The sequence below is a fragment of the Lineus longissimus genome, chromosome 14 (assembly GCF_910592395.1).
Source record: "Lineus longissimus chromosome 14, tnLinLong1.2, whole genome shotgun sequence".
Taxonomy (NCBI): domain Eukaryota; kingdom Metazoa; phylum Nemertea; class Pilidiophora; order Heteronemertea; family Lineidae; genus Lineus; species Lineus longissimus.
The window spans coordinates 13,223,507-13,242,442 of NC_088321.1; the positions used below are offsets into that span (position 1 = coordinate 13,223,507).

An 18,936-nucleotide genomic window follows, 5' to 3' on the forward strand; every position below is an offset into this window, starting at 1 on the left:
ATGGAAGGAAAGCGCTTGGAAGAGGGTTAATAGTTGGCCACATCACAGGAAGGAGAGAGGCTTGGAGGTGGTATTTGCAGTGGATATCAGAGGTGATGATCGTCGATGGAATGTTGGGAATGCGACGCTAGGCATGAGAAATTTCTGCTCGGATTTTGGAGTAAGGAATATCTTTTGTCGTTTATTAATGAATTGGAAATATGCAAAACCGTCGGCTTTTGAGGGGAATTCGTGCAAAAAGCGATCAGAAATAGTTTGTACTAAAGTGTTGTACAGTTTGGAGAGGCCTAAAATGAGGTGAATATTTTCCCGCGCCGGAAGAACTGCGTGCTAAAAAGCAAGTAACCGCGTTTTCTACTGTCATAGAGTCTAAATGAAATGGTAAAGACGTTTAGACGTTTTGAACGTCTTTTCAATTTCTTTATACGGTTTTAGAAAAACAGTTTACTAAGGGAACAGGAAAACCCTAATCATATTGAAAGAATAATTCTCCTTCTCTTCACAAGCCTAAGCCATTCGTTAAAAATTTTGAATTTTATATTTTAATTTGAAAATTGGTTATTGCGTAAACATATACAAGATATAAATTTCAGCATTGCCTTGTGAAGACAAATACACAAAATCAGTGCGGAGATTCGGACAGTGTCAGCAAGTCACTGTCCACTATGGCTACAGCGCTAGCAGACGACAATAACAATTTGAAAACTCCGGCAGATTCAACAGCGAATAATTCTCGACGTGGATTTGGTGGTAAACATTCCTAGACAACTGTTAGTAGGTTTACAAAGACACTCTTTTCTCTATTTATTCAGGATACAAACCTATTAACAGATGGGTTAAAGTTATAATCTAGAAAACTCTACCAAGAAATCCACGTCGTATTTATCGCCGTTGAATCGGCCTGCAGTTATCGTCGTCTGCTAGCGCTGTGGTAACCATAGTGGATAGTGACTTGTTGACACTGTCCGAATCCCCACACTGAATACACTTGTACTATGAAAACAAGTTTTAGCAAATTCGAATGCATAATAACTGCACTGCGGCATTTTGCATAACTGCATTTCTTTGTTCCTTAAGCACATGTAATTACGAACGGCGTATCCCTTTAAAATCATATTGCTTTAATCTATGATTCGTTTAGTCGATATCACCGTGATACTTCAAAGGTATAAAACAAGCATCTTCAATAAAACACGACTCAAAAAATGCCACAAATAAATATCGATGAATATCAAAATCGGGCAGGTTTTCAAATCCAGGTTTTACACATTAAAGCTCTTCATGGGTCTATCAGTACTTTGTTAAATGATCGTCGATCAACAAGTGGGTAATAGCCACTTTTTTAGGCCAAGAAATTGCAGAAATTGCATATACTGTCCTGTGTGAAGGATAAAGTAGGTCTTAGTTTTCTAGCATACAGGGTCTTAGTTTACTAGTTGGGTCTTAGTTTCCTAGCATTTAGGGTCTTAGTATTCTAGCTGGGTCTTAGTTCACTAGCATATAGGATCTTAGTTTTCTAGTTGGGTCTTAGCTTGCTGGTATATATGGTTTTAGTTTCTAGTTGGGTCTTAGGTCTTAGTTTTCTAGACACCCGTTATTGTCGTCTGCTAGCGCTGTGGTTACCAATGTGGACAGTGACTTGCTGACACTGTCCGAATCCCCAAAATGTAATTGAAGCCTTTCTTATTAGGACGACTCGCCCTTCAAGTTAGTCGGCCACCTAGTTGAGGAAAGGAGAGGCAGTCCATCAACTTACCCCAGGGATTAGACGACGGCAATAAAAAACAAAATGGATAGCGATAATTACGGACAGACAGGTGATGCGGATCGCCATCGTTTTTTGATTCAGCATGTACCAAAGAAATATTGTCAAGAACTCGTTTTAAATAAAAACATTATAGGAATCAAATTCAAACGGTTTTTGTGTTCAAAGTCCGAGATGATTTATGATGGGAAATACATGGATATTATTGTAGGTAGGTAGCAAACATACCTGCAGTAACAGCTCACTTTCAACAGTAAGGAGACCACTCCGAGCAAGTCTGAGATTGAGAGTTATTCAAACAATCTTTATCTATAAGGGTTGCTCTTGTAAATACCCCCCCCCCCCCCCCCCCCAACGTATTTGCTCCAAATGATAGCCTGTCTCCAGTATATCAATGCCATAAGAAATAAGCTTATTTTTGAAGGGGATATCATTATCACTTACATGTAAACACGAACTTTTGCACTGCTCCGAAGTATTATTCAGATTAGCGTGGCGTGTGCCAAAGGACCTCAATCATGTGCAAAATTTATCAAGTTGAGAGCAGCGCATGAACTTTGCGAAGGAACAAATTGTTAAATGGTTGTTTGAAAGTGCGTGTGAATGATTTTATGGGTAGAAATCTGTTGCGCGATTTACACCGGCTCGGTATGATGGAGGGCTCTTTTGCTCGGTTTCAGGTTGGCAATTTAAAGTCCTTACCATGGACACGGAAACAAGCTACGACATTATCAAGGCAAAAGGCAGATTCCACTGCGTCATTTTATGCATTCCTGTCTATGAGTGCTGGGGTGCTCGTTACACTATTGGGAAAGATGGGATCTTTGAGTGTCATCTTTTAAACAGCTTTTATTAGTTCAATGCGGCAAATCTGCGCAAGAGAAACTTTCAACAAAAAATATCTCATCTCCAAAATCCTTCCTAAGTTTTGTTTATTAAATCCTGAATACCTTGATAGCTTGAGGAAGCAAGTTGTACTAATCTTACGTAATCTACCTTTGGTCTTGGAGTGCTCGCACTGCCAAGATGATATCATCTATGTAAATCAATAGACCACGTGCGGTCAACTGGTAAGCCCCGCAAAACAATTCCTGACAGAATAAATGGAAGTGTTGTAGGATCACGGGCCGTGATAACAATTGGTTCTCTAGCGCAGATTTACGAGGCTGACTCAGGAACCGTGTTTCAAAAAAGGTCAATACGCAACCGTTTTGGTCCATGGCATAAAGAATTGACAGTATGAATAAATAATTGATCAGACATAGTTTCCAGTAAATTTTCTCGAAAATATGCCTAGATTTTCATTGAAGCAGCGATCAAGTACACTAAGTGAATCGACATTCGTCATGCATTAAAATTGAATGGAATAGTGCGAGTTGTCTTTATGTTGGGGCTGATCAACATCATTCTAATTGTTTATTATTAATTGTTTCACAGTAAAGTTCTCTCCAACTTCACGAATGTTCAAATTAGCGGGATAATCTCGTGACATTTTTTAACCAGGCATCACTATCAGATTACTTTCTCAGCTCGCCACTAGAGGCGGTCGTATCTGAATCAAGTATATCACTAGTTGTGAGACCTGCCGCTGTTTGGCACCACTAGTTACAGAAGAACTTAAAATGTTCGGGCAGGAGGTCTTGGTACGTGTTCCACTGCATCAGGACGTCTTTAAGCGCATCCATCTGCTTCCAGATTCCGCTTCCCTCCCCGTGGAGTGGCGCGATGGGCCATCGCTGTCTGATCTTTCCAACTCCGGGAATGTGTGGCAGGATAATATTGTGCCCGGACGCGACCACGGAACGGACGGTACCATTCCTGTCTAGGACGCCAACGCCGTGAGACTTGGTCCCGGTGTCAGCAGAGTCCTGTTCCTTGTTCTGCAACGAGAAATTGATGTGTTTGCATAATTGGCGGCTGTGAAGGGCGAACTACTTTCAGCTCGATCGGGCTTGGTCATTGAGGATTCCGACTGATTATGAAACTGATACTCGGAACTGATGTGACACACAAAAAACACTCCATCGATGGCTTGCACAAGACCATGTGATTTTTCATGGCAGGTACTTAAATACGTTGTGATGATGATTTCTCCAAAACTAGATCGGTCTAGCCCAGTCGATAGGCTAATGCAGCGTCAAGACCAATGGGTATGAGGTTGTCAATTTACCGGCATTTTATACCGTCAGGTACTACATAACCATTTTTGGCCGGTTTTAGTTTTTTTTAGGTTCACCCTGTACACCAACCTGCGTGGTCGAGAAAAACTCGACGGGCGTCATGTAGTAGGTATTGCTGTTGGTACCGTTGAAGGCCTTTGCCTTGGTCTTGACACCGTTCCTCTGCCAGTGCCGGACAGTATTGGCGTACGGCGTATTGATCAAGCCCTTGTATTCAATGTTGTAAGGGTTCCATTTCGAGAGCGGAGTCGTGTAGATGATTTCAAGGGGAATGGCGTAGGTCCACCGTTGGCTACAAAAAAAGAACTGACATGATACTAGTTGGCCCCCGACCTCGCAGTTGTAAGAATTCGTGCATAGTCCAATACACGGTCCGTTGTCTTTGAACAAAGCCCGCTCGCACCTGGGCCTAATATTCTATTGTTCTACTCTCTTATCAAAGGGTTATCAGGGCAAATCTTGATAATATCGACCCCCACACCCACACATCTCCTTTCATGGGGGTCGGTATGCCTAAATCGACATGGGCAATGAATGGGCAATATCGCAGTCGTCAAAATGATGTTAAAAATCATTTTAGAATATTCTTAAAAACAAGCTCCGAACATCTCAGAGTTAACGTTCACTTTTTAGAAGATGGGGAGTTTTTGAAAATCCCCCGAAGTGCCAACTTGAACGCTTATCCCATTGTTTGATATCCCGATAAGTATGTCGAACAATGCGAACGGCGATTGCGTTTGCGGGCGTTTCGGGGAATTTGCGAAAACTCCCTACTACCTCATCACCCGAACCGCCCTGAAAACAAACTCTACCTTCCTCCCGGTACTAACCTGTATGTCTTGCACACCTTCTGTCCATTGACTTTGTTACACGTCTCCACGCTCATTGGCGCAATCTGCGGATGTGATGTCATGGACATGAAAACGCTTGGGTCGGAGAAGCCCCGGCGTCTCATATTGGTCCCCATGGCTCCGAGAACAAACTCCTTGTACCATCTGAAATATGTAACACTAGCGTAAGTTTCTGTACAGTGCGTATCACTTAAAATGTGAATTCTGGCAATCTCTTTTACCAGCAGCTACTTTCGTATAATTAGTCTGCCCTGATTTGTAAGTAAAGACAGGAATGCACCCCACTTGGCAACCTTTCTATTGGTAGACTGTCGAAATGAGCGTACATCTACGTCTCCTCTGTGGAAAAACAAAGGAATTATGTATGTCTTCTTTGGAGAGTAGCCTTCATTGTACTAACCTATGATAGAAACCAGTGTTCAGCGGTCCCTGTTGCTTCCTGTTCTCATTGATGGTCCAGAAATGGTAGGCGGGCTCGCCGTAGGTGGTGTCCGTTAGGTTGGCAGAGTAGTTGTCGAGTCCGGGAACCTCCTCCATCAACACATCTAAATAGTCAAGGAAGGTCAACAACTCGTATTTATTCCACGTTCGCCGGTTAATGTCCCCCCTAAGATTCGGGTTTAGCTGAAATCTGAAGTGATACGGTCAAACCGTCCGCGAATTAAAGGTAAAATGGGTTAATAGTAGTTTTTTTAAACCTATAACTTCGGTTAGGCAAACGATTTTCACTGCATGATCTTCACACTAAGTTTCACGAGTAATAGTTAATATAATAAAATTTTCATGGGTTGCATTATTTTGGGTCATCCTGTATAAGATTCACTCAACGTATTCTCACCTCGCTGCTCTTGTACCGGAGAATCCCTCTCGCTTTGCGCGCCTCCTCATCCGGGCATTGAAGTCGTCAATCATTCTGAACCCGTAAAGCGGCACCTGGTGTTTGAGAGGATGACACGCGATCCTAAAAAAGAAAGAGATTTTGAAATGGTACGTCGTTCGTTCACTTATATTTACTCTTGGTCTATGAAAATCAAGTTCCTATTTCTAACGCCAGGCCACGCCACTGGTCATAATGCATGCTACAGCTGCATGGTAATTTAAGCTATGTGTGCACTGTGGTCACGTTCTTTTTTCTTTAAACAAAGCCCTCTGGCACCGGGGCCTAAATTCCGATTGTTCTACTGTCTTATCAAAGGATCATTGGGGCAAATCTTGATAACATCTACCCCCTCGAAACAGCTCTTACGAGGTCGATCGGAAAAAAATCAGCAATGGCAAAAACGTAATGAGACCTGTTTTTCTACTCTACCTGTAATTCCATTGAGCATAAACAGGGATAGTATCATTCACATAGTCCACAATCTTGGTCGGAAGGAAGGCGAGGTTCTCGCCAGCATCTTTCCTTCCACTGTAGGCACTGAAACTATTCCTCCGAAGAAGTTCATGCCAGGTAGACGCATCGATGTAGTGGCGGTCGCTCTGAAAGGGTTCCTCAACTTTGCCAGTATTGTCCGTGTTCTTCCAGTAGCCCTCCAGGTAGCACAAAACCGGCTGAAATAGAATTTTGAGACCACGATATATCGAATATATAGAAATGGAAGTAAAACTAGTGACGAGTTTGGTCGGTGAACTGATGTGAGTACGATGTCACGGTTGGATGTTTGGTTTCAACATTATTTAAAACGCTAGAAACTGCAAAAATATTTTCTCCAAAATTGTAATCAGCGAGGCATTGTTTTGTCCTTGTTGCTTGTTGAAACGATACCAGTCTCCTGCTGGTAATAGCGACTGTCTCGCTAGGGACAGAGATGGTTAAGAGTACACAAGGCCATTTCCCAGAAAGATTATGGGTAGAGCTGGCCATTTCCAATGTTATGGTCGTCGTTTACCTTGAAATATTTCCTATAATCCCGTGTAGAATGATCAGAGTCCTTCCATGCCTTAAACCAAGCCCTCATCTCCTCAATCTGCTCATCAACAGTCGACTTGGACAGTACCTCTGGTGGTACATCCGGAAACGGAACATCCTCCATCTTCCTGAACTTCGTTTGGGTGGTACTGGGCATGCGCAATTTGTAATCGTTGTGGCGTGTCTTGAATTCTATACCATTGAGAACAGCAACGACTTCCCCCATCCCTATGGTTCGAATGTGGTTGGCATGGTCGTGGATGGCGGCGTGGCGGTCGCCCGTGGTAGAATCGTAGAAATAAGGCCTGGTGCCGCCGACCAACACACGGTTTTGCTTCAGGCCTGACTGCCCGTCAGACCTGGAACACAACGGAACATGTTCACATTTTCCCTTCTCAAAGCAAGGCTGTCCAGGTGAAATGGAGACCACAATTGTGACCCGTTCCAGCAAAACCAGTCGCATGTCGCTCTGAGCTTGGCAGGTTGAGATGGACTGTTTTTTTATTTCACTATTGTCTGCATTTTGTGAAATCTGACGACATCAATTTCTTCTATTATCTCCTGGTGTCGTCTAGGCTCATCTTATGTGCGACATGCGACTGGTTTTGCTTGAACGGGTCACAATTTGTCTTCGGTGCAGCCTCGCTCGATGTGGCAATGGTCAAGGTGGTACTTGGTTTAGCAGTGCATGAAAGACCGAAACTAGAAATATGGTGGGAATCCCTGCTCAGTTTTGCGATCCCGTAGATTGCGTACGACTTTGTTTACATTTACATTTTAAATTCGTATTCACGTAAACATTAGACTCACACCTGTTTTACACAATATTAATTCCTTAACAGTTAAACCCTGTTGTTTTCCGTGGAATAAAGAGGGTGGGAGCATTTACAATCTACGCGGGTACTCACCTTATTCTCTCCTCAAACTCGGACTGCTGCATCATGACCTGTTTCGTCAGAAGCGACATCTTTCTTTCCATGTCCTCTAGCTTCTTCTCAAGGTCGCTGACTTGGTCACTGGATTCTGACCTTGGCTTGCTTTGCGTTGGCGTCGTCACCAGCATGACAGCCAACACCATTAGGCACACTCCCTGAATAAAAGTAACAAAATGTTTATGGCCAGAGACCTCTATTAAAACCTGTGTACATTACGTGTACATTGTTGTGCATAAGTTTTGGTAAAAAAAGTACACATTGGACCAATCAATCTGTACAAAATTTTATATGTGTCAAGAAGAACACTTTGCCAATAGCATAATAAAGTTTAAAAACATTCCAATACCGATTGCCTGAGAAAAAGAGATTTCCGTACACCATATCCATCAAAACGTCACTGGCGCATTGATATGGCCCTGTCAAAGTACAAGTTCTAAACTGACCAGTGAGACCACATTTTCTTGAATATATTATCAAAAAGCATATTTCTGTGATGGCCTGACTCTGTAGATTAAGAATCAACCACAGATTGAGAATTAATTCCACTTTGGTCCATCCCAGCCATGTATTTACCACAACTTGACATTTTGATAAGCTCTATGTTTGATGATGCAGTAACAACAGGTAGCCTAATTCATATTTTTGCATATTTGGAGGCAAATTTTGTGCAGAATCATATTGGGATTTGCGTCATGGCCATGCATGGGCCAACGCGGCAGTGTCGAAAGCGAGTCCCAACAACATTTTAGCTGATCTTTTGTTTTCTGATATTAGACAGGATTAGCAGACGCCCAAATCCGGATCCTACTTCGAATATGAGTTTGAGTCCTACCGGGAATCGCTTCTAGCTTGGTTCGTAGGGATATGGATCGGGCGAAAAACACATTACTCCAAGGATCATATAGATATCGCGAATTGTCACTGCGGATGAATATTAATTCAACAAAAATAAGTTTTTGTTTGCTTGTTTTTGGTCATCAAACTAATGAAAGGTACTGCGGGGGATGCATTTGGCCGCTCCACATTGGCCTATATTTGGGTACTGCGACAGCGGCGTACCTCTAAACTGCAATATTGTTCAAAAGTTTAATGACTGACACTTCTTCATGGAATATCACATGAAATAAATGGATGTGAATTACGTTTAAACTGTTTTGAACATCTTCACAACGAAAAAAACCCCCGAAATATCCGTGTGGTCACCATCTATATGAAAGAATTTTAATCCATATTGGCGCATATCCGATTGGGTGCCGCAAAGTCACCTACCTTATCAAGAGAGAACATGTTTACGCCCTTCGAGAATTTCTGCATATGCCAATTTAATGGCCCAAGTTGAATTCTTATCACTGCTGGTATGTATAACTTGAGAAGATAAGAGCGATTCCGATTGGCCGCATGCCTTACCAGAGGTCATCGGAGAGATTTTTTTTTAATCAACAAAAGAAGAAAAATCCAAACATTAAAGGTACATTGTTCTGTGGATTACACAGACATCTTACCAACAGTAAATCGTGTTTTTACTGCGCATCTTCTCGTCTAAATCGGGTGCATCTTATCCGCAGCTGTCCCCGGGATGGGGTGAGGGTCCTCTCCGGATTATTTCTATCAAAACGGCGGGCCCGTGCGGGAGATCTTAGCCACTTTTGTGGAACTTTAATTTTTTGCTTGCAATAGCCAATGGAATTGCTTAATCCACCATCAGCTGCATTAAACTTCTACAAACACAACATTGGCACCCAGAAAAGCACGAAAGCCCCGATTTGAAACAACAGCTGTCCGACCGACTACCACCCAGCCTTATTCAGAAACTTAGGAGTGCATTATCTGCGCAATACTTGGCCAGTTGAGGCCAGTTGAAGGTAGATGCAGTGGCACCGTCCGATATTCTGAACCACGACCTTCCGGTGCCACTGTTAGACATAGCTTTTTTCAAACTACATGTACCAAGACGTTTCGCCTTCCCTAATACTGCCATAAAACAACAAGACCTATTAACATTTTCTTACAACTATCAAAAGCATGACGATAGTCACACTTCAATGAGGGATTCGGGCTTATCTGTTAAGTGAATGCATAATCCTACTTCTTGAATTAGACATAGCAAATCCATTAAACTGATCCGAATGCTGATTTCCTTTCCCGATATCATATCAACAGAATTTCTGTATTCTTAAAGGCCAATTCCATTCGTTAAAAAATCAAATGCGAACCTGAATTTGAACATTTCCAATAAATACGTACTGAATACAAACTTCGAAGTCTAAGTTTCCTTTCAGTTACGCACAAATTGGGCAACAAAGACGTGCCTGTAACACGCTTATTTATCAGTGAATGTTTCCCCTGTGTTACGCAGGCCCTACGCACCGAGTATTGGGTCCTTGAATAACCCCAAAAATGTTTAGGTAGGTAAAAATCCGAAAATTAATAAAACATTTCAGAATCTTTTTCATTTTTTCTGAAATTTTCTTTAATAAAAAAATCATGAATGATTTGAACAGCCCTTCTGCCGGCCGATCAGGGGAGAGTTATCGGCGGTGAAGGATGGATATACGCACAATGACGGTGGATCGACATGCTGTCTATAGTCTTCCTTAAAATTCATTTCAACTGGGACAAGTTATCGTTTTTTCAACACTTTTCTTTTAAATAGTATGTATACAGTCATGATCATGTACATGTATATGTAAAGATGTCATCTTAAATGCATGTAGGTCAGATTAAGAAACACTTGAATGTGAAAAATTTGTTATGGCGCGTTAAATGAATGTTTGAAATTATAAAACTATTTTTAATACAGTCCATTCGTAAATGCATGGTCGCGAAGCAAATATCAAAGTAATAGATCATCATGCCCTTGTAGCTACATATCTCAGCCCCGAGTAAGATGCGGACAAGACATTCACAATGGACGTAACCTAGTTCAACTTAAGCTCAGGGAAGTGACCTAGGTCATGCATGAATCATCATAAGAGACCTACAACATTAACATTTAATCGTAGTTTTGCCGATATACGAGTGCTTGATTAGTGATAAGAAACTAAAGCGAAAGCAAAACCAAACATGACGTCATGACTGTCAGACCACTTGGTGTCTAACGACCAACTATCTATCTGAATTGATTGGCATAGAACAACCTTGTAAAGATAATTTCTTTTTCATTGGAAATGATCGTGGAGTACTTCCATTGAGATCTCTAAATAGGCCCGGTGGTCCTTAAAATCGTTGTTAAAACTTACTTTGGCGCAATGATTTCATTGGAAGTGATCGTGGAGCACTTCCTTTGAGATCTCTGAATAAATGCATAAATGTACATATTCAGCAAAACCATTATTTGAAGATAATGTCGCACAGGTAAGAACTTTTAATGGTTTAGATTCAAGGTCATCTACAAGCGGAAGTCAAAGTCATCATAGAACATCGGAATGTTGTGTCTCCATGCCAACACGATATCCTTCAGGGCGTCCAATTCCTTCCAGACCGGGCTTCCCTCCCCGTGGATGGGGGCGATGGGGTACCTGAGGGGAACACAAACAGGCTCAATGAATCTCAGCAGAACGATCATGAAGAGTAAACAACTACATGCACAGTACGGGAGGCACCGGTTTAGAATACGGGCATGTTTTTTTCTATTTCGATGCGTTTTGCCGCTATTGAAAGACCAAAGAGGGCCTAAAAATATTATGATAGTGGAAAAGCCGAGTCCATCCGGAGGCAATTGCGGCCAAGGGACGTAAGGACGTCGTCAATAAGTTCCGGACATATGCAAGGAGGAGGATTGTTTGAAACACTGAGATATGGAGAACGCTAAAACCCATTTTACCAGCAACACATTTCATTACGTACCGCTGCCTGAGAGTTCCTACACCTGGGATGTCGGGGAGGTGGATCCTTACTCCAGCGGCCTTGACTCTACGCATGGCCCCGGAAGGATCAAGGACACCGACGACATCGGCGGCTGTGTCAGCCTGGTCACCTTGGGATATCTAGAAAGAAAAATTACTTTGAGGTCAACTACCGTCGAGGTTCATGATGGATTGAACAGCGGAAGACCTCGTCCCAACTAGATGTTGCGTGTATCTCTCTATGATCGAATTTGGATCTCTAGAAATGAAATACATTTGTCGCCGGGACACTCTATCCTATGACATTTAAACCTGGTACATCATGAACCATAAAGAATAATGTGAATTGGAACAACTATATGCAAACCCTATCCCAACGTTCGATAATGCCAGGATGTCAAACAATAGACAAAATAATAAAAAGGCGTCCACATTGGCATTTCGGGGGCTCAACGAAAACTCCCTAATGTCACTCGAGCACTCTTGCTTGACAGGATGTTTTCTGGTGCATTACCTCGCCGCCGTCAAAGAAGGCTTCCGGAGTAATATAATAGGTGGCACTGCCCGTTCCATTGTAGGCCTTGGCTGATGTAAACCCTCCGTTGCGTCCATTGGCCTTGCTGATCTTGTCTTGCCATGGAAAACCATGATACGCGAGATTGTATGGGTTCCAACCTGATAATGGAGTGGTGTAGATTATCTCGATAGGGATGGCGTAGCTCCAACGTTGCCTGGAAGCGAGATTCACCATTTATGAACTCATGAGAAATCCTTCACCACAGGTGATAAACATTTATCTAATCAACAATCCAGACACTTATTTCCAGGGAGCATTGTGACATGTTATGATTGGAGCGAACAAAATGACTTAAAGGACCAGAAGACTTATCACGAACAATTTCACTATGCTGTCGACTGTCCAGTCCCCTTCCACTCCACAGTCCTAGTACATGCAGTTCCTATCATCTGAGTGGACAAAAATTTGACTGAATTATCGCGCTATTCTCATTTTACAGGACAGGACTCGCTCGATGCTCATGCAATCTCGTCTCGATGGGCGGAGTACTTCCAAAGTTTGCTTACTGGAAATTGGTGCATTTATTCTTTTTGCAGTAGTTGAGGTTAGATGGCGCCACCTGCGGTTGAGTGTTCATGGCCATGAAGACACTCTCATCAGAGTAGCTTCTTTTCCTGTCGACAACCCCCATTGCACCGACGGCGAACTCCTTGTAGAAACTGTAAGGAGAGAAGAGAAGTTCACGGTTGAGACGTTAGTCTACTGATTTAACGACACAAACAACACCTGCTTAGTATAAATCTAGCTGACTTTTTTGTTCTTTTGATATGTTACAGCGACATTTTGCTAGAGGACTTCGGTGGCGCATCTTGAGGATAAGGTGTGTGGATTTCTACGACCTTCAAGCCAGGGATTTCGCCAATGTTAATGTTTGCTCTTCGCTACTCCCAACCTAGGGATCAAATTCTGACCACCGATTCTTGTGTTGATTTGGAACGTGCAGCGAAACAAAAATAGCTTGCAGTTCATTACCTACCGATGGTAATATGCTACATTCTTGGCTGGCGCGTCAGGTGAATATGGTGTGCCGATTTCTATGGCTTTGTAGTTGAAGGCGTCGTCGACGAGGTCGGCTCCGTAGTTATCCAAGCCTGGTATCTCGCCCATGAGCGTGTCCATGAATTCGCGGTTGGACATGCGCATCTCCCACCAGGGTTGCTTTGGATTGTACCACTTCTGTCCGATCCTTGGGTTGATTTGGAACCTACAGAGAGACAAAATAACTCCTGTTATTTTTACTTTTGAAGGCGACGACCGTGTGTACTGAAAATCAATTGGAACTCATCATGAAACAGCAATATCTTTACTCACTGTCATTTAGAACATAATGGGAATACATGCTAAAATTACAATGTAGGTCCCCAGGCCAGTAGAAACCGGTTCCACTTTGCCCTCGTCCCAATTTAAATACACTTCTTAAGGCGCGATCGAGCTGTCTAATCTCGGATATATTTACGGTCATGGCTTCTTTAAACCATTAATCCATCATAAAACAAGAGGAGAGGGGACCGGATATTAATTAAACAGCCAGTGCTCCTAAATGATGGAGCACAACTTTGTGAGCCCTTTTAGAAGGCAGCCTCTTGTCTCATCAGAGACTTGCAAATTACATCGAATGGCACAGCCAGGGTCAATGTGGAATTCGTTATCAACGTTTGTAAAACCAAACGAAATATCTACCTTGCAGCTCTGGAGGCAAGTTGGGCAGTTTTATTTCGACCTTCTCCAAAGGACTTTCGTGAGGCAAGATCATCTACCAATCGGAATGCGGAATGTGGAACTTCGGTCTTCAATGGATGACAGTTAATCCTGAAATAGATGAACTCATCTAAACAGTGTCTCCACCTATTGTCAGAATTATGTTGGCGGGAGTGGGCTCGATCTTAATGTGCCGATTCGAACCATCCCACGGAGTGGCCTCAAACGGGTGGAATCGGTGGGTATACTTCAGTTTGTAATTTTGGGTTTCTTGGGACCTCGTCCATCAATGAGGAACCTGCACAACAAAACCTGCCAATAGGAGGCCCTGCAGGCAAGTGGACCATGGTTGTAATGAGAAAGCCATTCTCCGGGTCAATGATCATTGAATATTTAATCCCTTAATTACTCTACATGGGGAAATGGCACCAAAAATGTTGTTTTATTGGTCCTTAATTCTATTTTGATGAGTTTTAGGGAGAAAATCAACAAAAATTAATTTTCATGGAAAATGCACTACTGGAAGTGTACCTTTTAGTACTGGTGCTGCCATCTGGATTTTTAGTTCTGCAGGTTCCTCATTTCGTCCCAAAAAAGACCTTCCAACGTTTAGATTGCCTCACCTATTCGCTTATTTTACCCGAGGCAAGGAGGTGACCAGATACTAACAAAAAACTGAATGTTTTCATCACCTTGCTGCCAAAAAGTGCCACAGTTTGTGCGATGTGGATGTATGCATGGCATATGCTTACAATTTGGAAATGCACTGAAATCATTGCTGGCACTGACGTATACATTAAAATGTGTGCAAAAATTGTTTTCAAAACACTCCAGCGTTGAAAGCTCCTTAAAAACTAACCTGTAACCCCATTGGGCGTACACTGGGATAGAACCATTGATAAATTCCGTGATCTTCGTGGGCAAATAGGCGAAATTTTCCCCGGCGTCTTTACGGCCTGAATAGGCACTAAATCGAATCTTCTGGAGGAGGTCATGCCATGAGGTAGCGTCCAAGGCGTGACGCTCAGAGTCAAAAGGTTCGTCGATCTTGTCGGAACCGTCGGGAATTGTCCAGTAGCCTTCGAGGTAACAGAGATTGGGCTAAAATGGAAGGAGATGGCAGCGTAAGTATGATCTCCGAGGGAGGCTAGCAAGAATTGATTGCATTTACTGAAAATACGTCTCGGCGTTCGATAATTCCCCTGCCTCACAGCTATGATGTTGTCTAGTATACTTCTTGTTATCTCTGGCAGAGATGTCATTCCACCGATTTCCGCGCGGTTAGAGTAATCCTTGACTAATACCTCTGCCGTCACGGACCCCTTTTTGTCTTACCTTGAAATACTTCCTGTAGTCTCTGGTAGAGTGATCAGAGTCTCTCCAGGCCTTGAACCACTCTCGTAACTCGGCGATCTGCGCGGTCAGAGTGGCCTTGCTCAACACCTCTGGGGGCACATCGGGGAAGGGGATGTTTTCAACTTCCCTGAAAGCCTTGCTATTTTCGACGGGTTTCTTGAGCTGGAGTTGAAAGGATATGGAATGGTTTTGGCATCCTACGCAGCATAATTCGCTTTGGATCAAAGGTAGCTGAGCCAAACGACTGTAGAGGCCCCATAGCGGGTGGACAAACAATGGTTCAGAGTGGGACACAAAATATCCATTACTTTCCGTTTGCCGCGAGTACTAGACTTTAAAGTCCTTCACAAAATAATAATAGAGTTCAAGTCTTAATGCAATTTATCGAAAGCACAATCGAAGTCTATGAATTGACCATGGTGTTTGCTTGTGCTTACACGACAGGGTGAGTACGGCGTCCGTAGTGGATGCCACCCTGACCGTAACAAGTCGAGTGTGGGGCCAATCAACCCACAACGCTAACGTCAGAAGCACTGCAGAGGCGCTACACTCTTTAAACTAATTTTTGAGAGGTTTTCGCCCAACACAAATAATGCAACCCGTAGAAGTTTTCCGGGGAAATGATTCTGGGAAATGAATAGTTTTTCACAGGCTCGAAACCTTTTGGGGGTTTTCATTTCTCTGAAAAACCTCTGCGAGGTGCATATGTGTTGGCAGAAAGCCCCAAAAAGGTTTTTCAAAAGTTAAAAAAAAACCAATATGTATTTTGAAGAGAGTGGCGAAGCTGAAACACATTGGCTCACCTGAAAGTCGTTGTGTCGGGTCTTGAACTCTACGCCATTAAGGACAGCAATGACTTCGCCCATGCCTGCCGTCCGGATGTGGTTAGCATGGTTGTGGATAGCTGCGTGCCTGAAGCCGGTGTGCGACTCCGAGTGGTAGTTCTTCGTGCCAATCTTGGTGACACGGGACTGCTTCAGACCGGATTGGCCATCGGACCTGTGAGAGTACAGTAGAACCTTCCTCAGGGGACACCTTTCTAATAAGGACACCCTCATTATTAAGGACACAATTTCTGGTCCTAAATTGGTTTTCTCCATCAAATATGACCTTTCTAATCAGGACACCTTTCTATTAAGGACATCACCTGTCAGTCCTGCGGGAGGGTGTTTTTGATAGAGAAGTTCTGTTCTACTAGAGTTTTCATTTTATTTTCATTTTCTGAACAGTCCAAGCATCTTTAATTGGACAGAAGCCAGGTACATGTAGGTCAGATTCAAGTGAATTTTGCACACCCAGCTTTTTAGCCTATTTGGCTTTATTCGGTCAGCGGAATTTTTTACTTTATCACATTCGTTTTGTTTGTTTTTTGCATGAAGAAAAACAAGGTACGTTTTGAAGGTACATTTTAAGACTTCTTCGTTAACATACCAGTTCGTATACAACAAATACATGTACAGTCATGTATTAAAGATGAAAAAGAGCAATGTTCGATTAAATTGCAAATGTAATCTCAAAGTTGTTTGTTTATACCAAACATGTGTTTATGCGGCGCCTCGATAAACCTCATAGCGATACGTATTGCCAAGGTCGGTTGGTCGACCGGACTGCGATATTCTACCCACATAACTCCTGTATACAATGTACTAGCAAACTGATACACGCTAAAGTGTCCATGCGTGGGTCTATGCCGGGGATTAATCATCAAGGTTCTATTCAAGGACCCATCCATGGAAAGATGATGGAGAATCCCCATCACATGTTCTTTCCAACCCCATGGACATTCCTGATTCCACATTTTTATAAGGCCCCAAACATTTTATTCTTGCTTTGTATTGGCAGGGGAGCTCTTGAAGGTTTTTGAACAAGTTTTGAGGGTGTGTGCACTGGGGTGTGAGCAAATTCACAGAGCCTTTAAATAAGATTGGATATTTCTGATGCGTTTGGGAATGCGCCAAAACGCGCAGCAATACGCCTTTCTCGGGACAAAACGTGCCACGGTGTGCCAAAACGGGTGCTTTTTGATTAATCGCGCCATTTTGGGGGTTACTAGTGTATAACTCACCTAATTTTCTCCTCATGCGCAAGTTGCTGCATCATCAGCTGACCTGTCAACAGCCCTATCGTCTGTTTCATCGAGCGCATATCAGCCTCTAACCGAGCCAAAGTGTCGCTGCTTTGACATCTTGTTGACGTCACAAGTACAACAACCACAAGTGACGTAATGCGCCACTTTTAAAAGAAGAATTATAAATTTGTTCTTTACAAGGGAAGTCGTGATATTTACATTGATATCCTTGGCGTTTGTACAACAGTAGAACCTGTATATTAAGGACACCCTCGGGACTGAGAAATCCCTATAACTAGGGCGGTGTCCTTATTATAAAGAGGTCAGAACTAATGAAGGCAACCAATTTGCGACCAAAACAAGTGTCCTCAATAGAGAGGGTGTCCTTAATAGAGGTTCTACGTACATGTATACGTATTTAAACGCTAAATTATCACCTTCGGTGACGGTTCACCGGAGGCCAACCAGAGTACTTTTTGCACCTAAATTTCAAGCAGTAGTAAAAACAACTAATTTGGTTGTTCCTATTGAACCAACTGTGAAATAACATGTAAGGTAGAATGGGGTATTTGTAGCTCCAGTTTATTTGTAGGCCCTGCATTGTTTGATGCACGGGGATATCAATCAATGTCATAGGCAGGGGCTACAATTATCCTATTCTACCTTACTTTTTCTAGCTGGAAAAAAATCATAGTAAAACATAACCATTAAAATGGTTAAGAATCATAACAACGCTTTTCACAGTCGGTGCAATAGGAACTTCTTGAATAGTAAAAATAACTATTTAAAAATATTATTATCATATTGTTATTTTACTAATTAATTTTAAGAGTTTGTACTCCGTCATTTGCAGGAAATAGTGTAGCCACAGGCCAAAATCGATCAAAATTAATAAGCCGGAGATGCAGTCAAAAACACGGCCTACTATTATTGTATCGGTCTATAGACTTGAATTGGAACATGGGAAAAGTGGGTACGGAAGTTTGAAATGTCCTAAAGATAGATTGATGAGGAAAGAAAGGATTTCGATAATCTTTAAACAATTTTGTCTCTTAGGCGAAATGCCCTGTATCTCCTTTATATTTAGGAGCTCAGCTGATAAATGATATTCACAGAAATAAGTAAAGTGGTATACATGTATAGTACCTACCATCTTGTTTGCTTTTGGAAATCTGACTCGAATCTAGGTAGCCTTCACCAATATCAATCTTATATTTTATATATTTATATGAAAAATTGGGAACTTTTCCCTAATCTCCACCTGTCAGATAATCTCTATCCAACGATAAGAAAACCGCATTACGTAAAGCAAATACATCTAGACAAATTGTAGTTGGGCAATCTGCAAATCCATTCCCCAGACTGCCGGGAATCAGGCAGGCCTTCCAGATTGCCGAGCTGGCCTGTTCCGGGAAGGAAAAAATTATCCAATTAAGTTGAAAAAACTGTGTTATTTGAGTTTGTCAATGGTTATCGTTGTGTTGATCTGGTAATAAAGTTCCTTCAACCATGATTTGCATTAAGGAGGCAGAAAAATGCACCGCCGGTTTGTCCAAAGGATGGCGAACAAATTAGAAAATATGCATGTATTGAGTTGATTTTGTGTGCGCACCACAGATTAACCCGCTGGTCAGACATGTATGGTGGTTTGAGACGTAAGGGATCACGAGGCCGAAATAATTAATGTGATAAAGTTATTTACTTTCGGCATGGCGAATGAAACGCCACCATTCGAGGTCAATTCCCGCCCCT

At 42.4% G+C, this 18,936-nt stretch overlaps 2 protein-coding genes across 2 annotated transcripts; both read right to left on the reverse strand.

Moving 5' to 3' along the window:
- Positions 1 to 2,596: 2,596 nt before the first annotated feature.
- LOC135499028 (uncharacterized) lies at positions 2,597 to 8,974 on the reverse strand. The gene is made up of 9 exons (XM_064789653.1): positions 8,910 to 8,974; positions 7,614 to 7,795; positions 6,686 to 7,064; positions 6,106 to 6,347; positions 5,635 to 5,757; positions 5,197 to 5,427; positions 4,776 to 4,940; positions 4,015 to 4,237; positions 2,597 to 3,645 (listed from the first exon to the last, which is right to left on the reverse strand). The coding sequence occupies exons 1-9, from the start codon at positions 8,952 to 8,954 to the stop codon at positions 3,367 to 3,369; spliced, it is 1,869 nt and encodes a 622-aa protein (XP_064645723.1). The 5' UTR covers positions 8,955 to 8,974; the 3' UTR covers positions 2,597 to 3,366.
- Positions 8,975 to 11,018: 2,044 nt separating this feature from the next.
- LOC135498699 (uncharacterized) lies at positions 11,019 to 18,347 on the reverse strand. Its single transcript, XM_064789081.1, has 11 exons — positions 18,335 to 18,347; positions 17,182 to 17,348; positions 15,920 to 16,115; positions 15,096 to 15,278; positions 14,620 to 14,861; positions 13,743 to 13,871; positions 13,039 to 13,266; positions 12,569 to 12,721; positions 12,000 to 12,216; positions 11,487 to 11,626; positions 11,019 to 11,158 (listed from the first exon to the last, which is right to left on the reverse strand). The coding sequence occupies exons 1-11, from the start codon at positions 18,335 to 18,337 to the stop codon at positions 11,029 to 11,031; spliced, it is 1,788 nt and encodes a 595-aa protein (XP_064645151.1). The 5' UTR covers positions 18,338 to 18,347; the 3' UTR covers positions 11,019 to 11,028.
- Positions 18,348 to 18,936: the final 589 nt, after the last annotated feature.

Coding starts and splice junctions, on each gene's coding strand:
- LOC135499028 (XM_064789653.1), bottom strand. CDS start 8,954: ATGCAGAAATTCTCGAAGGGCGTAAACATGTTCTCTCTTGATAAG. Junction 7,065..7,613: donor GAGTTTGAGGAGAGAATAAG/GTGAGTACCCGC, acceptor GTTGTGTTCCAG/GTCTGACGGGCAGTCAGGCC. Junction 4,941..5,196: donor AACACTGGTTTCTATCATAG/GTTAGTACAATG, acceptor TACATATTTCAG/ATGGTACAAGGAGTTTGTTC.
- LOC135498699 (XM_064789081.1), bottom strand. Junction 13,872..14,619: donor TACGCCCAATGGGGTTACAG/GTTAGTTTTTAA, acceptor CATCTATTTCAG/GATTAACTGTCATCCATTGA. Junction 12,217..12,568: donor AATAAATGCACCAATTTCCA/GTAAGCAAACTT, acceptor TCTCGCTTCCAG/GCAACGTTGGAGCTACGCCA.